Source organism: Thamnophis sirtalis, unplaced genomic scaffold (assembly GCF_051295495.1).
Source record: "Thamnophis sirtalis isolate CommonGarterSnake01/CBP01778 unplaced genomic scaffold, rThaSir2_p1.2 scaffold_14, whole genome shotgun sequence".
NCBI classification, from domain to species: Eukaryota; Metazoa; Chordata; class Lepidosauria; order Squamata; family Natricidae; genus Thamnophis; species Thamnophis sirtalis.
This window is the reverse complement of record NW_028261394.1, coordinates 22,047,150-22,067,178: the sequence shown is the minus strand read 5'-3', so window position 1 is coordinate 22,067,178 and position 20,029 is coordinate 22,047,150. Positions and strand designations below refer to the sequence as shown.

General features: G+C 48.1%; 2 protein-coding genes across 8 annotated transcripts in view; one reads left to right on the top strand and one right to left on the bottom strand.

Moving 5' to 3' along the window:
- TSC2 (TSC complex subunit 2) overlaps nt 1-2,300 on the top strand; it is a 67,203-nt gene extending 64,903 nt beyond the window's left edge. For all 6 annotated transcript variants that reach the window (XM_087728917.1, XM_087728918.1, XM_087728916.1 and 3 more), the window contains 4 exons: nt 91-169; nt 329-420; nt 990-1,088; nt 1,470-2,300. In XM_087728917.1, coding sequence (XP_087585043.1) covers nt 91-169; nt 329-420; nt 990-1,088; nt 1,470-1,634 — 435 coding nt within the window. In that variant the 3' untranslated portion in view covers nt 1,635-2,300. The remainder of the gene's footprint in view (nt 1-90; nt 170-328; nt 421-989; nt 1,089-1,469) is intronic.
- A 1,507-nt stretch (nt 2,301-3,807) lies between these two features.
- Nucleotides 3,808-20,029, bottom strand: part of GNPTG (N-acetylglucosamine-1-phosphate transferase subunit gamma) — a 26,366-nt gene continuing 10,144 nt past the window's right edge. The window contains exons 8-12 of one of the 2 annotated variants that reach the window (XM_014067648.2): nt 19,473-19,555; nt 16,278-16,400; nt 15,895-15,976; nt 4,212-4,361; nt 3,808-4,028 (exon numbers count right to left, since the gene is read on the bottom strand). In XM_014067648.2, coding sequence (XP_013923123.1) covers nt 4,243-4,361; nt 15,895-15,976; nt 16,278-16,400; nt 19,473-19,555 — 407 coding nt within the window. In that variant the 3' untranslated portion in view covers nt 3,808-4,028; nt 4,212-4,242. The remainder of the gene's footprint in view (nt 4,029-4,211; nt 4,362-15,894; nt 15,977-16,277; nt 16,401-19,472; nt 19,556-20,029) is intronic. The other variant, XM_087728919.1, reaches the window with a different exon arrangement.

Genomic DNA, 20,029 nt, shown 5'->3' with positions numbered 1-20,029 from the left:
AAGTGATTGCTACTCAAGGAAAAGCGACTAAAGTTTGGTGGTCCTCCTTAAGGTCAGTTCCTCCGTGCTGATTCTGCTTTTCCCTTCTAGGGCCAATTCAACTTTGTTCATGTCATCATCAAACCGCTGGATTATAACTGCAACCTGCTCACTCTCCAGTGCCGTAAAGGTATGCCCAGCCTCTCTCTCTCTCTGTACCCAGGTTTGCCAAAGGTGGTGAGTGTTGCAAATGCCGTTGGCTTCATACAGGGATATAGGGATGCTGGAGGGTTGAGTGGGTTTGGTTTCTGCTCTCACCCTGTAATCTCCTCTCTCCCGGCCATCCCAGACATGGAGGGGCTCATTGACACAAGTGTGGTGAAGATTGTCTCAGACAAAAACCTTCCCTTTGTCGCCCGGCAGATGGCGCTGCATGCCAATGTAAGTCTCCTTTGGGTGGGCCTTCTCTCCCCTTCCACCAGCCCTACAAGGTAGACCAGACTCAGAAGGCAAGGCCATGGAGATCAGGAGGACTGACTGTAACGTTCTAGGAACTGAATCTTGTCGGTCTGAATGAGCTTCCCCCTCCCTCTCTTTAGCCTTATGTGAACTAAGGAGAGGCTCTTTTTCTGGCCCAAACTCAAGTTTCTCTTTTGTGGCCATTGCTTTGGCAGCAGCTCTTCCTCCTGTCACTCAAGGCCCTCTGCCCTCTCGAGCTTCAAAACAGCACTGAATGAGCAGAGGGATCCTTTGGCTGGAAGGCAAGGAAGACTTTATGGTTGCTGCCAGGAGCTCTGTCCCTGTGGCAGCTGACCCAGCAGAATCAGGCTCTCCCTGCAGAGTGGCTCCAGCTTGGGCCACTGGGCCCAGGGCCTGCCTGTGCCTCCAGGATGCCTCTTTTCATCCCAATATGCACTGCACTGTCAGATTGGGTTGGCTTATTCCGCAGTCAGCAGAGCCCCTCCGTTCAGGTGTGCTCCATAGGTCCCTTCTCCCCTCTCTCTACTCAGATGGCCTCTCTGGTCCATCACAGCCGCTCCAACCCCACCGACACCTATCCCTCGAAGTGGATCGCTCGGCTGCGCCACATCAAGCGACTCCGGCACAGGGTGAGTAAGGAAGCCTCTTTCCTCCTTTTGAGCAGCCACTCGCTTCTTCCAAACAGCCAGTGAGGTCTAAGCAGGCAAAGGAGCCCTCAAGCCTTCTTTCTCCACAAAAGGCAAACATGTCCTGCGAGAAACACACTTTCTAGACCTCTTGCGACACAGTCCTGGATTGCTCACTTTGAGCTCAGTGAAGGGCAGCTCAGGGTAGGGTTATTCTCTGGATGGCAGACAGAGATCCCAACATTATATGCAACAGCCCGGGATGCCCAAGACCAACAGGTCATAAAGACCTCATAGAGAGCAGCAGCTGTGTCTTTGGGAGAAGCTAGCTGGGCAGGGGCTGCCACAAGTCTTGCCTTTGCAATCAGCCTCTCTTTCTTCCAGATCCGAGAAGAAACCCAGTTCCAAGAGGCCCGTTTCCCCAGCGTGCATCCTCCGGTCCCCACCAAAGCCTCCATCCGTGTCCCCCAGGACCCGGCCCCCACCTACGAAACTGGACAGAGGAAGCGCTTGATCTCCTCCGTGGACGACTTCACAGAGTTCGTGTAGGACCAAGGTTCCCCTGCCTCAGCCTCTCTGGTGCAAAGCAGCTGCGGCCATTTCGGCCTCTTCTCAGCCCAGGAGCCGAGATGGCAGCTTTGGGCTCCCTTGAAGGCTGCTGGTTTATCTAACCCCCCCATTCTGTAATCAAGCGTTTGAAAGCGAATGAAGGCCCAGCTCACGTTTATGATGGTTTATTTGAAATGGCAGAAAGAAACTCAGCAACCTGACATCAATGTCCCCAAGACCTCTGATCTCCTGGTACTTTCATGAAACGTGCCTGCGGTCGACTTCCACCTGTGTGTGGGGGGGTGGGGGGGTGTGATCTTGCAGGAGCTGGGGAAAGCCAATGCAGCAAAGGTGGGTGGATCCTTACTGAAGCCCAGTTTCGGGAGGCATTCGGGGCTGAGCACCAAACACTTTTGCTTTTGTCCCAACTGTTGAGAGCAAAACCCGCATCCAGTTTAGAGTTTTCTGAGGGAGTCGGCAGCTCCCTTTTTAACTAGGTGGCCGGCAGGAAATGGAAGCCAGACTCTCCGTCCCTCTGGAGCTCCGTGGTTGGAGGTTCTATTTGTGTGGCCAGAGGCCTCGGGGATTCATATAAAAATAGGAAACGGTCTGATACTTTTTCCCACGGGGGAGATTTGGGGGCAATAAAACCTCCTGCTGCCTTGCTTTCTTTGCCTCTTACCTTTCCGTCAATGCAGGACCCAGTGGGGGAGGGGAGGGGAGGGGAGGCAAAGCAATTGGTGGCACCTGGGCTGCCGTTACTTCTCCAGGCCCTTTCAGGTGGGATCCTAGCTGCTGACCTCGGCCTCCCTTTGTGTGAACCAGGCAGGTCTGTTAAAACTCTCGTCCTGTAGGCAGCGAGGAGTTGCCCTTCAGGATCCTCTGCCCTGATGTGGGGCAAAGGGGGCAGCTCTGGTGCCCCTCATTTTCTTATTGAGGTGATAAAATCCCAGGGTTGGAAGGGGGAATCCACATCATCTCAGACAAACGGCTCTTTTGCCCAAATAAGTTGTGAAGTTGTAAAGTGGGTCATCATGTGACTGACCTCATTTTATGACCTTTTTTGTGGCAGACATTAAACGAACCTATTGTTCACTATGGGGCACTTTTGCCCCAAACCAGAAGTAAACACCTCCTTTCATCAAAAATATAAATCACAGCCATGTGACTGGAGGACACTACAGATGGCCATAAGCACAGGCTGGCCTTTATGCCAGCACCCAAAATGCAACCATGTGAAAGGAGTGGGGGGGGGTGTCTGGCTGTCAGAACTTGGAACCGGGTCGCAAGGGCCTTTGGGGAGGCCCACTGCAGCTTTGAATGGTTGCCAAAGTTGAGGATCCCCTGGATCATGCACAAAGCTTTTTTCACAAGAGTTGGGCCATCATATGCAGAACCTTGGTAGAAGCTATTTCTGGGCAGGTTCTGCTTAATGTTCTCTGTCCCACTGCCTTAAGTGGCTACAGGAGGAGCAAAGGGGAACCGGCCTGCTTGGCACAAAAGATGCAACTAACTTTCTCCCCTGGCCCCGTTGTCCGTGTCCAATTAAAGGTTCTCCGCTGGTTTACGTAATGGACCCCTCAGTTGGCACCTTCTCCACCTGGGCTTCTTTTGGCTGAGCTTCTGCTCAAGGGATGCCTTTCGCTTTCTGGGCTGGCAGGGCTTGCCTCCCAAACCCCCCCTCCTTTCCTCAAGGCATCCCAGCCTCTTCCCTCCCCCCACGGCTAATCCCTCACAGGCGCAGTTTGCAGGAGGGTTTGCGCTCCTATGAGGCGGTGATGGTAGCACTGGGGAGTGGCTGCAAATGCAGATGAAGCTTCATTTGCTTGCCTGCCACTTGTCTCCAGCTGTGTGGCCTGGTTCCTAACAAGCCTCAGACGGGACGGGTCCGGTCCGGTCCTTGGGAAGCTGACAGCATTGATCCCCACTCCTTCCCCTCCCCCATCAGCATAAGGAGCCTTTTTATCATCTTCCAGAACTGGCAACACCCTTTCTCTTTATCAAAAAGAAGTTCACAGGCTGGATCCAGTCAAGAAACATTTTGGTATAGGAAAGCATGTCAGTAATTCAGATTAAAACTGAAGTAGCTTTACACAAAATGAATTCTAGCAAATCTGTTTCTTGTGGGCAAGAAGGAAACTTATTCCTCAAAGTCAGCAACGGACACAGAAGGTGCGGCATGGTCATAACTCTATCTTTATTCAAAGCTCCAAGGTATTCTCCCAACTTCCACTGAGAAAAGAAGGGCCACAGCAGCACCAGTGTGAGCGTTGAACAGGTAAGACATCTGTCAATCTTGCTCTTGCTGTTGAATGGGGCTCCAGTTGCGATTCTCCACAAAGGAACGGAGTCTGGCAGCTTAAGGCATCCTTTGCTGCCCTCACGCACTAGGCTCTGTTACGGAGGCAAAAAAACAGGGTTTAAGGAAGCTGCCTACATAAAATGCCCACTGATCTCCCCATTTTCCCTCCAGCATAATAATGAAAAGAATTTCTGAATAAATGTTGAAAAAAATAATATTGTTAGGGATTTAATAATCAAATTAGTAAAAATTGCATGTGGATGGAAATACTTTACCGAATCTGGGAAAGTGGACAATTTAATTTTCTCACAAGGCGTTGTACCGAGTTTCAGCATCTCCATGCTTGTCAGCATTTGGAATAGTGATAAAATCTGACTTTTTTATCTCGAGTGCTTGCGCAATGTGATTATCATCTTTGTTTCCAACTAGAACACAGGGGGGAAAAAACTACTTTATACAATGTCAATCTATCTTAGAAGTCATAGGATATTGATAGAGTTGAAAGGGACCTAGGAGTCTTCTAGTGCAACTTCCTGCTCAAGCAGGCGACCATACCATTCCAGACAAATGGCTGTCCAGTCTCTTCTTGAAAGCCTCCAGTGATTAGTGATGGAGCACCCACAACTTCTGAAGGCAAGCTGTTCCACTGATTAAATTGTCCTCATTGTCAGGAAATTCCCATAGTTCTAGGTTGGATCTCTCTTTAATGATCTTCCACCCATAACTTCTGCCTGCCCTCTGGTTCTTTGGAGAATAAGTCCATCCCCTCTTCTCTGCTATCAGTCCTCCTCTTTGCTAGACCTGAGATACTTCATTCTTACAGCCATTCATCTTTTCTATTCTGATTAGCAGTAACTCTTCAGAATTTTAGAGAAAATTTGAGGTTTCCACTGCCTATACTTGAAGTCTCCGAAGTAGGGTGTGGGAGGAGTCACAGCTGGGTATTAACACAGCCCATTTGCCCGGAGACTGAGGTGAATCTTGAGGCCACACCTCTACTCCTCCTCCTGACTCCCCCAGATTAACCCAGTCTTTGGCCCAGAAGGAGTACTGTTCTGACTCTCCCTTCGATTTGAAGACTACTTACCTTTCCATTGTTTCGACTTCTGACCTCCTCTCCTCACTTGCACCTCTCTGATTGCTAGCTTTGCACAGGCTGAGCTTGCTGCGCTGGCAGAGCCTCCAAGCAGCTGGGCGATCGCGGGGAGGGGGGGCTCCAGGCCACGTGCCGCAGGCGCTGCTCAATGCGATCTCCGAGTCACAGCCTGCGGAGGATTGCAGGAAGCCCAAGGAACGGCGGAAGATGACCGATCGGAGCAGATTCAGACCGCATGTTCGGCGGTTACCATCTTGGACTGTGACCATCTTGAGGAGCATGTGAGTGGAGCGTGTGGTCGGCAGGCTTGGTCACGGGCGCTCAGAAGCCACCACCGGAACCTGGGAGGGAGTTCCTTGGGCCTGTGCTCTGCTAGTAATCCGGGGAGGATCCAGCTGTTTGGCGGTTGGCCGGCAATTGCACCGTGGCTCAAGGAACCCTTAAAGGTGCAGGACGTGCAACCAAGCCGAGATTGGCACAACAGGAGCGAGGTGGTGAGCGTGACTGTAAGGATTGTGGCAGAGGCCACAAGGAGCGGGGGAGCGGCTGGCCCTAGATCCCCAGGGGATTCGGATACAGGTGAGGGGACCTTCAGGGGGGTTCTCCCAGTCACCAGGGGGAGGTCTACCTCCATGAAGAGCACCTCTTAAGGCTGCAAGGAGGGAGATCCCCAGCAAGGTGCGGACCACCAGGGTTATGAGGAGGAGGGCTAGGGATACCATCAGCCCTTCTCCTTCCAGATCCCACTCCCCTCGCAGGCTTTCCACGCTGGTGGAGGCCCAGCATGAATCCCTGGGACCTCCCCAAGGGTCTGGCAGGGGGCACAGCTCCCTATCACCCCCTCTATCGCCTACACACCCCTCAGGGGCATCCTGCAGATAACAGTCAGCTGAAGTGGCCTGCAGTACTGCACCCTAACCACTGCGCCACCTCGGCTCTATATACATCTAGACCAACTGGGGTCCCCTGTCCCCAGAGAGGCCAGGTGTCAGCCTCTGCTTGCTGCTTTGGCTGTCATTGAAATGGGGAGGGGGGGCATGGTATCTAGGAGGGGAATCATTATGTGCTGAAGGAAGTTTCTAGTCGCTGATCTGACCACCTTACTGCACATGTGGAAGAAGGGAGTTTCCCGCCAAGGCTAACTGTCCGGCATTCCATTCTGATGAGACTTTTTGAAGTTATCTCCCACCTGACAGTTGGGTGCATTATAATTGGACTATGTTCAGGGGTGCCAAGGGGAGGGGATTGAACTGTACTTGATATCCGCTTTCGCGCCTAATTAACCAGACTCAGCTTTGTTTTGCAACTGTTCATTTATAATTAGTAAAAGTACACTTGATTTCAATTCAAATGGAGTCCAGTGGTTTCCTTTCCTGATTACTAAATGAAGTCAGTGCTGACACCAGGCCTCCTTCACCCTCCACCGCCAGTGAAGGGTCAGGTTTAGAAGAACAGAAGGATATTGAGTTCTCAGAAGACGAGAACTCCCAGGTCCCTGAAGTACCCAATATCACGGGGCTCTTCTGTCCTGCCTTGTTTAGTTCCTTTTTATGCAAGGCCAAGGCCACTGCAGATGTGGACAGCAACCCCAGAGCCCACCCAAGCCGCTGCCACTCCTTGCACAAATGGGAACAAGAAGGGGCCCTTCCACAGTCCCCAGGTAGAGAAGGAAGAGATTCCTACCCCAGACCTCTTCCTAGAAGTACTTAAGACCCAGTGGGTTAAACCAGGTACCTTCCCAACCCCGGGGAGCAATGACCGCAGGTGTTACAATCTTAATGCTACCTTCACCCAGGCTTTACAGGTTCCTTCAGTGGACACTCCAGTGGCTTCCTCCGCGGTGATGGCGGGAGACATCTCCAACTGCCTCAAGGTGGAGGACAGGAGGGCAGAACTTGTCATGCGCAAGACTTTCCAGGCCATGACATGGGCGACTGGGTGGCGGTTGTCACATTTTTTTTAACAGGTCCACCCTGCTATGGCTGGAGCTTCGGGACAGAACGCCGGCGTCAGATGTGAGACAGCTGCAGGACATTATGAAGTTAATGGCAGCCACCCAATTTTCAGCCAACGTCACGCTAGACGCGGTAAAGTATTCATCCAGAGCTTTATCTTCCTCAGTGGCATCCAGACGTTTACTATGGCTGCGCCATTGGCAGGCCGAGTCCCAAGTAAAATGGCATCTGACAGGGGCAGATTACACCAGAGACAAGCTCTTCAGCTCATTGCTGGACTCCACCCTCATAGAAGACAAGAACAAACGTAAGGTCTTCCCACCCACGAACAGGCGCTCCAATCATCGGCCGGCTCCTTATCCCAGGAGGCCCTCCTATTGTCCCCCTGAGTCGGACTTCCAACAACCAAGGTACTCTGCACTCAGATTCCACAGGCAGGGAGATAGGCAGTATTCCAGGGACAGATTCAGGTTCCAACCACAGGATAAGCGGCCCTTTCGCGGGAGGGGGGAAACTGTCCCTTCCGCAGGTCCAAGTGATCCATCTCTCCTTGTTTGCAAATACCTGGGAGCACATCACCACGGATGAGTGGGTTCTCCTGACTGTTAGGCTCAGGCTAAGACTGGAGTTCCGGTCACATTCCCCGAATAAGTTCCGGATCTTCTCCTCCAGGAATCCATCCAAGCGCTCCTTCATGCGCAAGGCTATCCAACACCTGCTGGATATCAAGGCAGTAGAGTTGGTTGGAGGGAGGGCTAGGGTTCAGGATTGTATTCAAACCTGTTTTTAGTTCCCAAGGGTTCGCGGGGGGGGGGGGGGAGGATGAGAGCCATCTTGGAACTCAAGTTACTGAACTCTAGACTGGTCTACCGCAGGTTCAAGGTGGCCTCCCTCAAGTCCATCCTGGAAAGTATCCGATAAGGGGACTTCCTAGCCTCCATAGACCTCATGGAGGCCTACCTACACATCATGATCGCCCCCGAGCACCGCATGTTCCTTAGATTCTCCCACGAGGGTACCCACTACCAATACAGGGCTCTTCCCTTTGGGTTAGCATCGGCTCCCAGAACCTTCACCAAGGTATTGGCCGCAGCAGCAGGGCACCTCCATTCCATCCCAGTCTGGCTACATTGCTACCTAGATGATATTCTCATCCTGGCTAAGTTGGCTGCCAGGGCCGAGGAGGATCTGGGTATCACAATCAACACCCTGAGGTCCCTAGGGTTCTCGATTAACCTCAAGAAGTGCCATCTGGCTCCCTCCACCAGGCTCCAACATTTAGGGACCATCATTGACTCAGTGACCTGCGAGGTGTTCCTCTCACAGGAGGTTCCACCACAAAACCGCGTTCGACTAAAGCGCGCTCAACGAAACCGCGTAGCTGACGTCATCACAGGGCGACAACAGCGCGGAGACAGAAGCACGCTGTAAACGCTAAACCTAAAATTAACCCCTAAACCTAAACCTAACCCCCCTAAACCTAATCCTAAACCTAACCCTAAACCTAATCCTAACCCTTAACCTAACTCTAACCCTTAACGTAACCCTAAACCTAACCCTTACCTTAAGTTAAATCGGCTTGCTTTCAAAGCGCTATTTAAAGCGCCCTTTTCTCCGCGCTCGCTGTTGTCGTCCTGTTGATGACGTCAGCGACGCGGTTTAATCGGGCGCGCTTTAGTCGAGTGCGGTTTTGTCGTGCCACGCTCACAGGAGCGTAGGAACAGTATTGTTCAGCTGGTTCAGGAGATCTGCCATACTCGCTCTGCTCCCATAGCTCTTCTATCCAGGCTTCTCGTAAAACTCATCCTGCATCGGGATCGTGCCCTGGGCTCGTCTCCATGCCAAAGAGTGGTTCCTACTTCCACACCAGAGGGACGGGATGTGCGACGCGAGCTTCAAGGTCCCCGTGACACCCCAGGTGCTCCTTTCCCTCCGCTGGTGGCTGTCGCCGGCTCTGAGCAAGGGATCCCTGTTCAGGGAACCAGAAAGGATGGTCCTAACGATGGATGCAACTCTGTTCACCTGGAGTCCAAACTAGCGCAGGGCCGCTGGACCCCAACGGACCTGCGAAAGAACATCAATGGCTGGAGCTCAGAGCGATCCACCTAGCCCTTCGGCACTTCAAGGTGACAGTCTTCAGTCAACATTTCCTGGTCCTGATGGACAACGTGGCGGCCAAAGCGCTCGTGAACAAGCAGGGAGGCACACACTCCAAAGCGCTGTGCAACGAAACTCTTCGGCTGGGGAGCTGGGTGGAATGGAACCTCCAATCGATCCAGGCGAAGCACATCTCCGGGGTAGAGAACCAACAGGCGAACTGGCTCAGCAGAGAGACAGTGGACAACGGGGAGTGACAGCTTCATCCTAGAATCTTCAAACAGATCTGCCAGAGATTCGGTCGTCCATGGATCTCTTCACCTCCCCATCAAACACCCAGCTGCTGAGATTCATCTCAAGGTTCCTGTCTCAAGGAGCAGTGGACACCAACACCCTATGCTGCAGATGACTGGCGGGCCTCCTCTACACCTTCCCTCCCCTTCTCTTCCTCCCTGGGTCCTGAGGAAGCTAGTAGTAGAGAGGGCAGAGGTCATCCTAATAGCCCCCTATTCGCAGACCTGGTGGACATGTTGAAGCTACCCCACTAGAGGATCCCACAGGGGGAGGTGTCCCTGCGCCAGGGGACTCTGGAACACCCAGATCCAGAGTGGCTCCATCTCGCGCTTGAGCGGGAGCAGCTAAGGGAAAGCCCACTTCTTCGCCAGGGTCATCAGAACCATTGAGGCCTCCAGAAGGAGTTCCACACCCACATTTACAAGTCCTGGGCCGCCTTTGCGACCTGGTGCCAGGCTGCGGGGATAGACCTGACCTCGGCCTCCTTGCCCCAGGTACTGGACTTCCTCCAGGACGGCCTAGAGAAGGGTTTCTCCCACAGTACCCTCAGGAGGCAGGTCTCAGACTTAGCCACAGTTTGGGGGTGGGGGGCGGGTTTCTGTTCCTTGTCACACCACCCCATCATAAGGCAATTCCTCAGAGGGGCAGCGAACCTTCAGCCCCTGGCAGTCCACCGCTTTCCCACCTGGGACCTTCCCACAGTCCAGGCACCTTTCGAGCCCCTGAGGGAGGTGAGCCTACAGTTCCTGACCCTCAAGGTGGTCTTCCTGGTAGCGATCACCTCGGCCAGGAGGGTGTCTGATCTTAACGCTTTTTCCAGCAGGGCAGATCTCTGTTCCTTCCACAACAACCGGTTCGTCCTCAGACTCGACCCTGCCTTCATGCCTAAGATCAACTCTCCCTTCCATAGGGCTCAAGAGATAGTTCTCCTGGACTTCTGTCCGAACCCCTCCAGGGGAAGGGAAACGTCCTGGCACCACCTGGACATAAGAAGGGCCCTGCGCATATATCTGAAACGCACGGCGGCCTTCAGGTGGTCGGAGATGCTCTTTGTCTCCTTCCAACCTTTAACCCAAGGAGCTAAGGTCTCTCCGGCCACCATAAGCAGATGGATCAGACTGGCGATCTCCAAGGCCTATGAGGCACGATGGTTCCAGGTACCGGAGGGCCTTACTGTGCATTCCACCAGGAGTGCAGCCACCTCCGCGGCCTGGGCCACCCAGGCACCCATTGAGGAGATCTGCAGAGCAGCTGCCTGGTTGTCGCCCTTGCCATTCATCAGACACTACCAGCTGGATTTCTACGCCTCTGCGGATGCTGCCTTCAGGAGGAGGGTTCTGCAGGGAGTCCTGGACTCTCGGGGGACTCAGGCCCAATGATTCCTCCCATGGACATCTAGCTTTGGTATGTCCCAGCTGTGACTCCTCCTACGCCCCACTTCAGAGACCATCAGTTGGTCTTACCTGAACTGCATGTCTCAAAGGTGGCGTAGGAGTAGTCACTTCCCACCCGTTAGGTGTGCCCTGCGCCTAGGGGCATGAGAAGTTAGTTAATCTGGGGGAGTCAGGAGGAGGAGCAGAGGTGTGGCCTCAAGATTTACCTCAGTCTCTGGGCAAATGGGCTGTGTTAATACCCAGCTGTGACTACTCCCACGCCACCTTCGAGACATGCAGTTCAGGTAAGACCAACTGACATTCTCATTCAAGGAACAACACCCATTTTGCCGGTGCCTAAGCCTTGGAAGGCAACCTGGTGCCGGCCCTTTTAAGTAGCAGCTGTCCATCAGAATAGCAATCCACTCACGCAGTACAACAAGAGATAATACATTACAACTACCAAATACAATAAATCAGGAAATTTAAATTGCTAGTTTTAACTAACAATTCAAAACAGAAAATTTATTGTTAATCTGAGTTAAATTATTGTCTATTAACCTAGAGAAAATATACTTACATCTCTTCATGAGATTATATGCCGGCACGGGATTAAATACCACCAATACGTGGACGATACTCAACTGTATCTGTCCGCCCCGTGCCAACTCAGCGAAGCAGTAGAAGTGATGTGCCAGTGCCTGGAAGCTGTCAGGGTCTGGATGGGAGCGAACAAGCTTGCACTCAATCCGGACAAGACTGAGTGGCTATTGATGCTCCCTCCCAAGGATGGTCCAGACATTCCATCCCTTAGCCTGGGGGGTGAAATTATACGCCCCTCAGAGAGGGTCCACAATTTGGGGGTCCTCCTGGATCCGCAGCTGACGTTAGAACATCATCTGTCGGCTGTGACCAGGGGGGCCTTTGCCCAACTTCACCTGGTGCACCAGTTGCAACCCTATCTGGACCAGGAGGCCCTTTGGATGGTCACTCACGCCCTTGTCACCTCAAGACTGGACTACTGTAATGCGCTCTACATGGGGCTGCCCCTGAAGAGTGTTCGAAGACTGCAGCTGGTTCAGAATGCAGCCGCGCGAGCGATAATGGGTATACCTAGATACACCCGCATTACACCTATCCTCCGCGAGCTGCACTGGCTCCCCATTGGTCTCAGGACACGCTTCAAGGTGCTAGTCATTACTTTTAAAGCTCTACATGGTTTAGGACCAGGCTACCTGAGAGACCGCCTCCTGCCATTTACCTCCCAAAGACCGATAAGATCGCACAGATTGGGCCTCCTCCGGGTGCCATCGGCCGGTCAATGTCAGTTGGCGGCTCCCTGGGGGAGGGCCTTCTCTTTTGCTGCCCCGGTCCTATGGAATGATCTCCCCGTACAGATCCGGACCCTTACTACTCTTCCGGCCTTCCGTAAAGCTACGAAGATCTGGCTATTCCGGCAGGCCTGGGGCTGTTGATTTTTATCCAGCCCCACTCTAAGCAGTTTGTATGATGTGTAGTTTTTTTTAAATTGTATGTCTATTTTTAAATTTATATGTCCCCTTGTCTTCTTTGAAAGCCGCCCAGAGTCCCTAGGGAGTGGGCGGCACACAAATGACAATAAACCTTGAAACCTTGAGGCTGGACTGAGTTAAAAAAACTGAACTCTTCCAGTCAGAGGAGGCATGGTCAACAATTTCGTAACAGTCTCTAGGCTGGCTAATGGACAAAGTTAACCCATGCTTGGATTCTCCAAGCAACACACAGGAGAAGATGCAGAACAATTTAAAGTGAATGAAAAAAAGGCTAAATGAAGGGTGAATAGAATTAAAAGTAGATGAAGGTGAAGTAAAGAGATAGTGTAAAATATTTTAATGCTTAATTTGTATGTGGAAACTATATCTCTGAGTAGTTTACAAATGTCAGCATGTTGCCCCCAACAATCTGGGTCTTCATTTTACCGACCATGGAAGGATGTAAGAGTGAGTCAATCTTGAACCTGTCAGGATCAAACTCCTGGCAGTTGGCAGAGTCAGCCTGCAATGCTGCATTCCAACCACTACCCCAACACAGCTCATAAATGACAAGTTAATCATGTGAAAATAGAACTTATGTAAAAAATTTTGGGGATCTGTTTCAAAGTGTGGGGAACTAGTATCAAGGTTCAAGGTTCATTTTATTTATATGCCGCCCTATTCCCGGCGGGACTCAGGGCGGCACACAAACCCAAGGAGGGGAAGGGAAACACAAAAACTACAACAAAAAGTACAGGGCATTTAAAACAACCAACAGCCACACGATTCGAGAGGGGAAGGGAACTCATCGACCCCAGGCCTGCCGACACAGCCAGGTTTTAACGGCTTTTCGGAAGGCCTGGAGAGAGGTGAGGGTCTGAATCTCTGCGGGGAGCTCGTTCCAAAGGGCCGGAGCCGCCACAGAGAAGGCCCTCCCCCGGGTAGTGGCCAGATGATATTGGCTAGTAGACGGAACCCGGAGGAGGCCTAATCTGTGTGATCTAATGGGTCTTTGGGAGGTAATTGGCAGCAGGCGGTCTATCATTGCAATATATTTATCAGTATTTAGCTAGAAGTATGTATAGAAGTGTTTGTTTCTTTTTAATGCAACTTTTTAAATGTCTTTGTATGTGTTTTTTGTTTGTTGCTGTTTAAAAAAATGGGAGTTTGTATTTTAACTTTGAAAAAAAATTAAATTGCAAAAAAGTCAAAGTAATTGTGGTAAAAGATCTGTTCGGGTCAGCTGAGACTTCTTTAAAAGGAAAATAAAGATAGTGTCAGGGTTCCGAAAGATGCCCTAATTAAATTTTCAAAAGAAATTCAGTTATTTATTAGGAGCAACATTCACATACCCAAGTGAAGCCAGCTCTGACCCCATGTAATTTATGGCCCAATTATAACCCTGTTTCCCCCCTCTCCGCCAGTGTGTCATAAATCATATTCACTTTCGTGGGCTCTGGCTGCTGCAGGTAACCTGGGATCCAGCCTTGAGAAAGGTACGTGTGGAAGGTGCTTTTTGATGTGGCTGCCGTGCCAGTTTTCCCCCCTCTTGCCTATGGCAATTCAAGAGCAGGCCAGGGATGCTTTGCGAGTTGACAGATAGCTGGGTCTCAAGCAATACCAACGAAGAAGAAAACTAGGAGGTGGCTAAAAGAGCCAACATGGCTGAATAGGCAGCCCCCTATTCAAGGAGGCCCCATGCCCAGAGAACGCAAAGCTTCATCTCAGAGGAAACGAAAGGAAAAGTGGGAAATAAGCCAGGCAAGCAGGAATATATTCAACTATATCAGAAGGCAAAGTTGATGGCAGGCTCATTGCTTATTCAACATGTGGAAATTACTATTATTACTTTATTATTATTAGTTTTTTATCCTGTCTTTTTTATAAATATATCTTAAGACAGTGAGCATACCTAATCCTGCCTCAATGGCTAGATGGCCTAGAACAATGATGGCTAACCCTTTTCCCATTGTGTGCCAAAAACGGGGAGCGCAATTTGTGCACAGGCTTGCCCACACCCATAATTCTATGCATGCAACACCCGTGATGGACCTCTTTTTCGCCCACCCCAAGCTCCAGAAGTTTTCTAGGAGCTTGGGGAGGGTGAAAATGGCCTCCCCTGCCTTTCCCGGAGGCCCTCTGAAGGCTTCAGGAAACCTCCAGAGGACAAAAAATGGTCCTATGGGTAAACCAGAAGTCCATTCCTTAACTTCTAGGGAAGCCTCTGGAGGGAGAAAAACTGCCTAACACGCAAACTGGAAGTCCATCCCCGGACTTCCAATTTGCGTGTTGGATTGTTTTTTGCCCTTAAGGAAAGCCTCCGAAGGGCGAGAAATGGCCGAAAATGAAGGCCAAAGTCAGCTGGCCAACGCGCGCATGCACGCTGTAGCTGACAGGGCAACGCTTTGCATGCCCTAACAAGTGGCTCCGTGTGTCACCTGTGGCTTGCATGATGGGCCTAGATATTGGTAAACATAGAACTTTTTAATGTCTACATTTTATTGTGTTCTACTAATTTAAATAAAATGTTAATAAAATAATAGTCTGGATTTCCAGGAGGAACACATAGCAAGTTCTCTCAACTTCTTCTTAGAGTATATGTTTAATGGTGAAGTTGTCTGCTTCATTTTGGCAAACAAATCTGTCTGTAGGTAAGGAAAAGAAACTGCTTAAAAGAACCTCTGTACTTCTTTGGTTTCTAGAGCCTGACATGGACGAGTGAACTGGATAATTTGCAGGTGGTTGAAATATTTTCTTATTTCTTTCTTTCTTTTCTATTTCCCTTTTTCCTTTCTTTTCATCCCTTTCTACATTTTTATTCGTATTTATTTTTATTGTACTTGTTGTAATCTTTTCTAAAATTACTATTCCCATCATCATAGAAACGGAAACCAGAAACTGTGATATAAATCTCAAGTTACCTGGGTTTCAGGTATAAGGAAAAACGTCCTATACAACAATGGAAGAATCTGCTTATGGTTTGTGGGTTTTCCATTTCTGGAAAGTTTTAAGAAGAGGCAAAATAGCCCCATTCATGGATACATTAATTGGCTTTACTGCACATTGCAGAAGGCTCAACTGATTGATCCTTGTGGTCTCTTCCAACTCTACAATTAACTTCAATTACAGCATCAAATTTAAATGTCAGGTTTCTGGTGCTTAAACCAACATGAAATAATTTTAAGATTATTTCAAAATAATTTTTGAATTAAGAATTCAAAAATTCTAGCAGATATTTTGTTCCCTGCTTTTGGAAAATGAAATGTATTACTGCTTTACAGGTAATCCTCACTTAATGACCATAACTGGCTTCAGATGGACTTACAACCTCACTTACCCCACAGACATTAAGAGAGTCCCCTGTGGCTCGTTGAGTGAGGCAGCACATGGCCATGGCTTGCTATTTACCCCTGGCTTCTCCATTAACTTTGCTTGTTGGAAACCAGCTGCTTGCAAAAAGCAGCTGTGTGTGATTGTGGAGCTCTGTGAGGATCCTGAACCTCAATCATAGGAGTGTAAGGAGGCCAGGAAGTTTGAAAGGACCAGTCATAAAGTGACTTTTTCAGTGCTGTTGTAATATGGCAATCATTAAGCAAGGTGGTTCTTCAGAAGGAAAAATATTGCAAACTTACATAGGACGGGTTCATATGGAATTCCATGCTGGGTTAGTAAATCTGATAATTTCTGCAGATCATTGGAGAGTCGCTTATATTCCTAGAAAAAAAAGGAGAGTAACTTCACATTGATTTTAACCACAAAAACAGAATAGATTTATACAAAGTCCAAGAGTTACAAAACAGCAAAGAGGAAAAGCTGTGAATTAAAAAAAAATCATCTCCAGTTTTTCTGAAGAAGATTTATCTTTAATTCAGCCGTCATTAGTAAGACTTCTGGGCCTTAGGATCATTTTCACTGATGTTCCTATGTGAATTAATTGGACAGCCTAAAATAACCACATCTGAAACAGCAAGGAAACCCAGCCAACCACAAGGGACTGTCTGAAAAGATCCTGTACCTTGCTGCACTTTTCCACAGACTCAAATTCCAAATGTCGAAGATGAATGTCCTCTTTTTTCTCTCTGGTTGATTTTAAAAGGGAGCCTTCTTCAAACAGTTCTCTCAGTCTTTTCTTGTATCCCTGAAAACAAAAGTAATACTTTAATTTTTCATTTTGGAAGGCTCAAGATTAAGAGACAGAAGACATTTCCAGCTGAACTCAGAAACTAAGCAGGGCTGGTCAGATGGAGACGATCTAGAAATCCCAGGTTTATAGGCTTAATTGTTATAGGTTTACCCCCCTCCCCCTTAATTTTTTTTAATAAAGAAAAGAACATTCTGGAAGAAGACAGTGGCTTAAGGTTAAAAGTTAGCCAAGGGCTGAAGCATTCAACTGGGACCTTTTTTTTGGGGGGGGGGGGGGTTCAGTTTATGTTGCTATGCATTTGTTTATTCCATTTCCCCTGTCAAACACAAAAATTACCTTTGAAAACATTAATTTTCAGATCAATGCTCGTTAGGTCATAAAGTCTAACATTTGTTGCAAATAATGGGGTACTAAGATGGAAAATGGATACTATTCATAAAGCAAAATATGTACACTTTCAAGTCCTCATCAATATGTGGTCTCACTCCAGAGGACTCTCAGTGGCTTACAATATCCAAACACAATTTTTAAATATTAAAAACACCACAGAACCTAACAGAGGAGAAAAACCACCACAGCAGTGAAAAACACAGCAGGGGCTCTTCTAAACATACCCACCTCAGGACACAGCCAAATCTGAAGAGCCTTCTGGCACCCTCAGAGAGCGGGGAGGGGGGGGCATGTATATTTCTGTGAGGAGGCTGTTCCAGAGGCTGTAACTATCATCCTGGTAAGGTAATCCAGACAAGAATCCAGATGAACTCATTCTATTCTATAATCTACGGTTACATTAACAGAGTCTTGCAAGTCAGAAAGAAAAAATTTCCCCTGTTGCCTTTACAGCCCAAGAAACTAGGGAGGGTCCCTTCTGAAACATTCCCCCTGCCCACATTCCCACTGTGGGCTAAGCTGCCTCTCCTTTCGCCTGGCATAGCCTCTTGGTTTTACCTTCTCACATACCATCCCAAGTGCCCCTCCCACACAGGCAATAAGTAACTATAAACAAGACACCATCAGCAGACATAAGGTGGATATAGAAATCGAAGCATTTTACTGCCCTTATGGAAGCCAAATATGAATTATTATTTGCAGTGTTGGGTTTCAAATAATTTAACAAACGGTTTTCTGCCCTAATGACCAGCTGAGTGGGCATGGTCATGGTGGGCATGGCCAGGGGGCATGACAGCACTCAGCTCTGCCAGTCAAAACGGGGCACGGGGGTTAATTACAGAATATGGGCTTTGCTTTGTGACATACAGATCCAGGGAGCAAGGGGTGAGAACTGCAGAGAATACACCTTTGTTTGGTTATGAAGAAATATCCCCAAAGTCAGATGTACACTAAATGTAGACTGACTTTTACTACACATCTTCCTAGCAAACAGCAAATTTTGAAGCGCCTGGTAAAGAGGATTCATTCTAGGATGAGTAACCGCAGTTTGCACATTGGAATGCTGGGAAACTCTGCATTTTAAAGAACATTTGAGGGAGGAGTGCAGAGTAGCCATTCTCTGCCTGAGGCTGTAGAGACCTGGTACTAATCAAAACACTTTTTGTGAAGCAACTAATCAACACTGACAGGGTAAGCCATGAGTATATGAAAATAAGAGCAAACTCCACTCCCTTCTAATACTGATGATGTTACCTAGTTTGGTAATGAAACATCTGCAAGAAAACCATCAAGCTCAGAGAGCACCAAGGACCCCATAGTTCAACCCTGAGCTACAAATATTCTCTTTTATTGATAAACACTTTTTGGTTAGAGGGACTCAAGAGTCTGCCTTATATGAGATGGCTCTCAGTGGATTTCATTCTAAATGTTGATATGATTTCTGTAAATAAGGAATGTAGCATTATAATGGCTGATATTTGATCCTTCATACATCAAAAAATACAAAGCTAAGGGATAAACAAATAAAAAACAGATTTGAAAAAAAAAGGTTCAGGAAAGAAAGAGTGGAAGCGCAAGAAAGAGGAAAAGAAGAAAAACTGAAAAAGAATATCAAGCTCTTACTCTAAGATTAACATTTGTCTACATTATTTCCATAATCCCTTATTTAACCATCAAAGACCAGATCAACTTTTAATTTCAGTTTCTCACAAATAGTCCAATAATGGTTCTTATCGCTTTAATCACTATTTGTTAACGAAACCAAAACTAATTTATTTAATTGCACCAAACTCTAAATAAAACAAGAATGGAAAATCCTAAGCTCTAGTGTAGACCCATGCTTCTCAACCTTGGCAAATTTAAGGTGCATGGACTTCAATTCCCAGAATTCCCATGCAGCATGAAGTTCACCCATCTTAAACTTGCCAAGACTCAAAAACGCTGATCTACAGATAAGGATTTTTCCATTCCTCTTTTACTGGTTCTTAAATCATCATACAAAATCCCCATTCCCAACTCACCCTAGAGCAGGGGTTTGGGCCTGGAAGGCCTCTTGCACCAACCTGGAAGCCAAAATGGGGTGTGTGGGGGGACTCCTGGGAGGGGAGCAGCCAGCCAGAGGTGGGATTAGCCAATTCTCCGAACTGGGTAAAAAGTTAACCGGTTCGCCTGAACCAGTGCGAACCTGCTGAATCCACCCTCTGATTATTTGTATTTATTGGGTTCATTCTGACTTTCTCCAACAGCACTTTAACAGAGATTTCAGAGGACGACTCTGTGCCTTACATTAAACAAGTTGAGACAAATATATACTCTGTGTTTGTGTGTGTGTGTGTGTGTGTGTGTGTGTGTGTACAACTTTTTAAAAAAATCAGAAGCCTAATAGGGCTAAATTTGGATGGCTCCCACCAAGAAATCCAAAAGCTTAAGGCTGGACTGGTAAATTAATGCAAAGGAATAGATGGCAGTAAGTAGAAGACCAGGCCCACATTATTATCAAGGAAATTTCAGCCATCCATTTAGTGAGCAGAAATCCAATGTGACTCAAGGGGTCACTTTTTTAGTTATTTACCTTGATGTATGTATGTATGTATGTATGTATGTATGTATGTCTGTATCTATCTATCTATCTGTCTATATGTATGTATGTATTAGTATAGCATAAAATGCACACACCTGTTTTGTGATTAATTCATCATAAAGCAGCTGTTCAACTTCATCCCACTTTCTCTGAAGAGCTTCAGGCAAGGTTGGATAGACTATAAGAAGAAATGATCATACTTTGAGTTCTCTCTGGATTCCACTTCCTCAAAGACTCACAGAGGCAGAGGGTTACAATGCAAGCACTTTTACCATTCGTTTGCTGCCATTAAGTACCACTATCAGCCACATGCTTGCTGGCCGAGGGAAAATGAACCTGTTTAGGGAGGAATCTTATGCTCACTCAAGGACACAAATGTTATAACAATTCTTCCCACCTGTTAATATATTCATTGATTGATTATTTTAAGGTATAAAATAAAACACACTGCTTGAAAGCTTTACCTTTAACAGAATAACTGAGTTCAGCTTGACCAGTACAGAAATGAAAAGTGTAAGTCAGTTTCTCTGATACGGTGATAGGCCAGTCCTTTTGGTAACAGACCTCTAATATCATAGTTTAATCTTTCCAGTGATTAATACGGACATTTTAGCAGCAGTGAATACTCTTAATTTTGATTTATAACTTTACC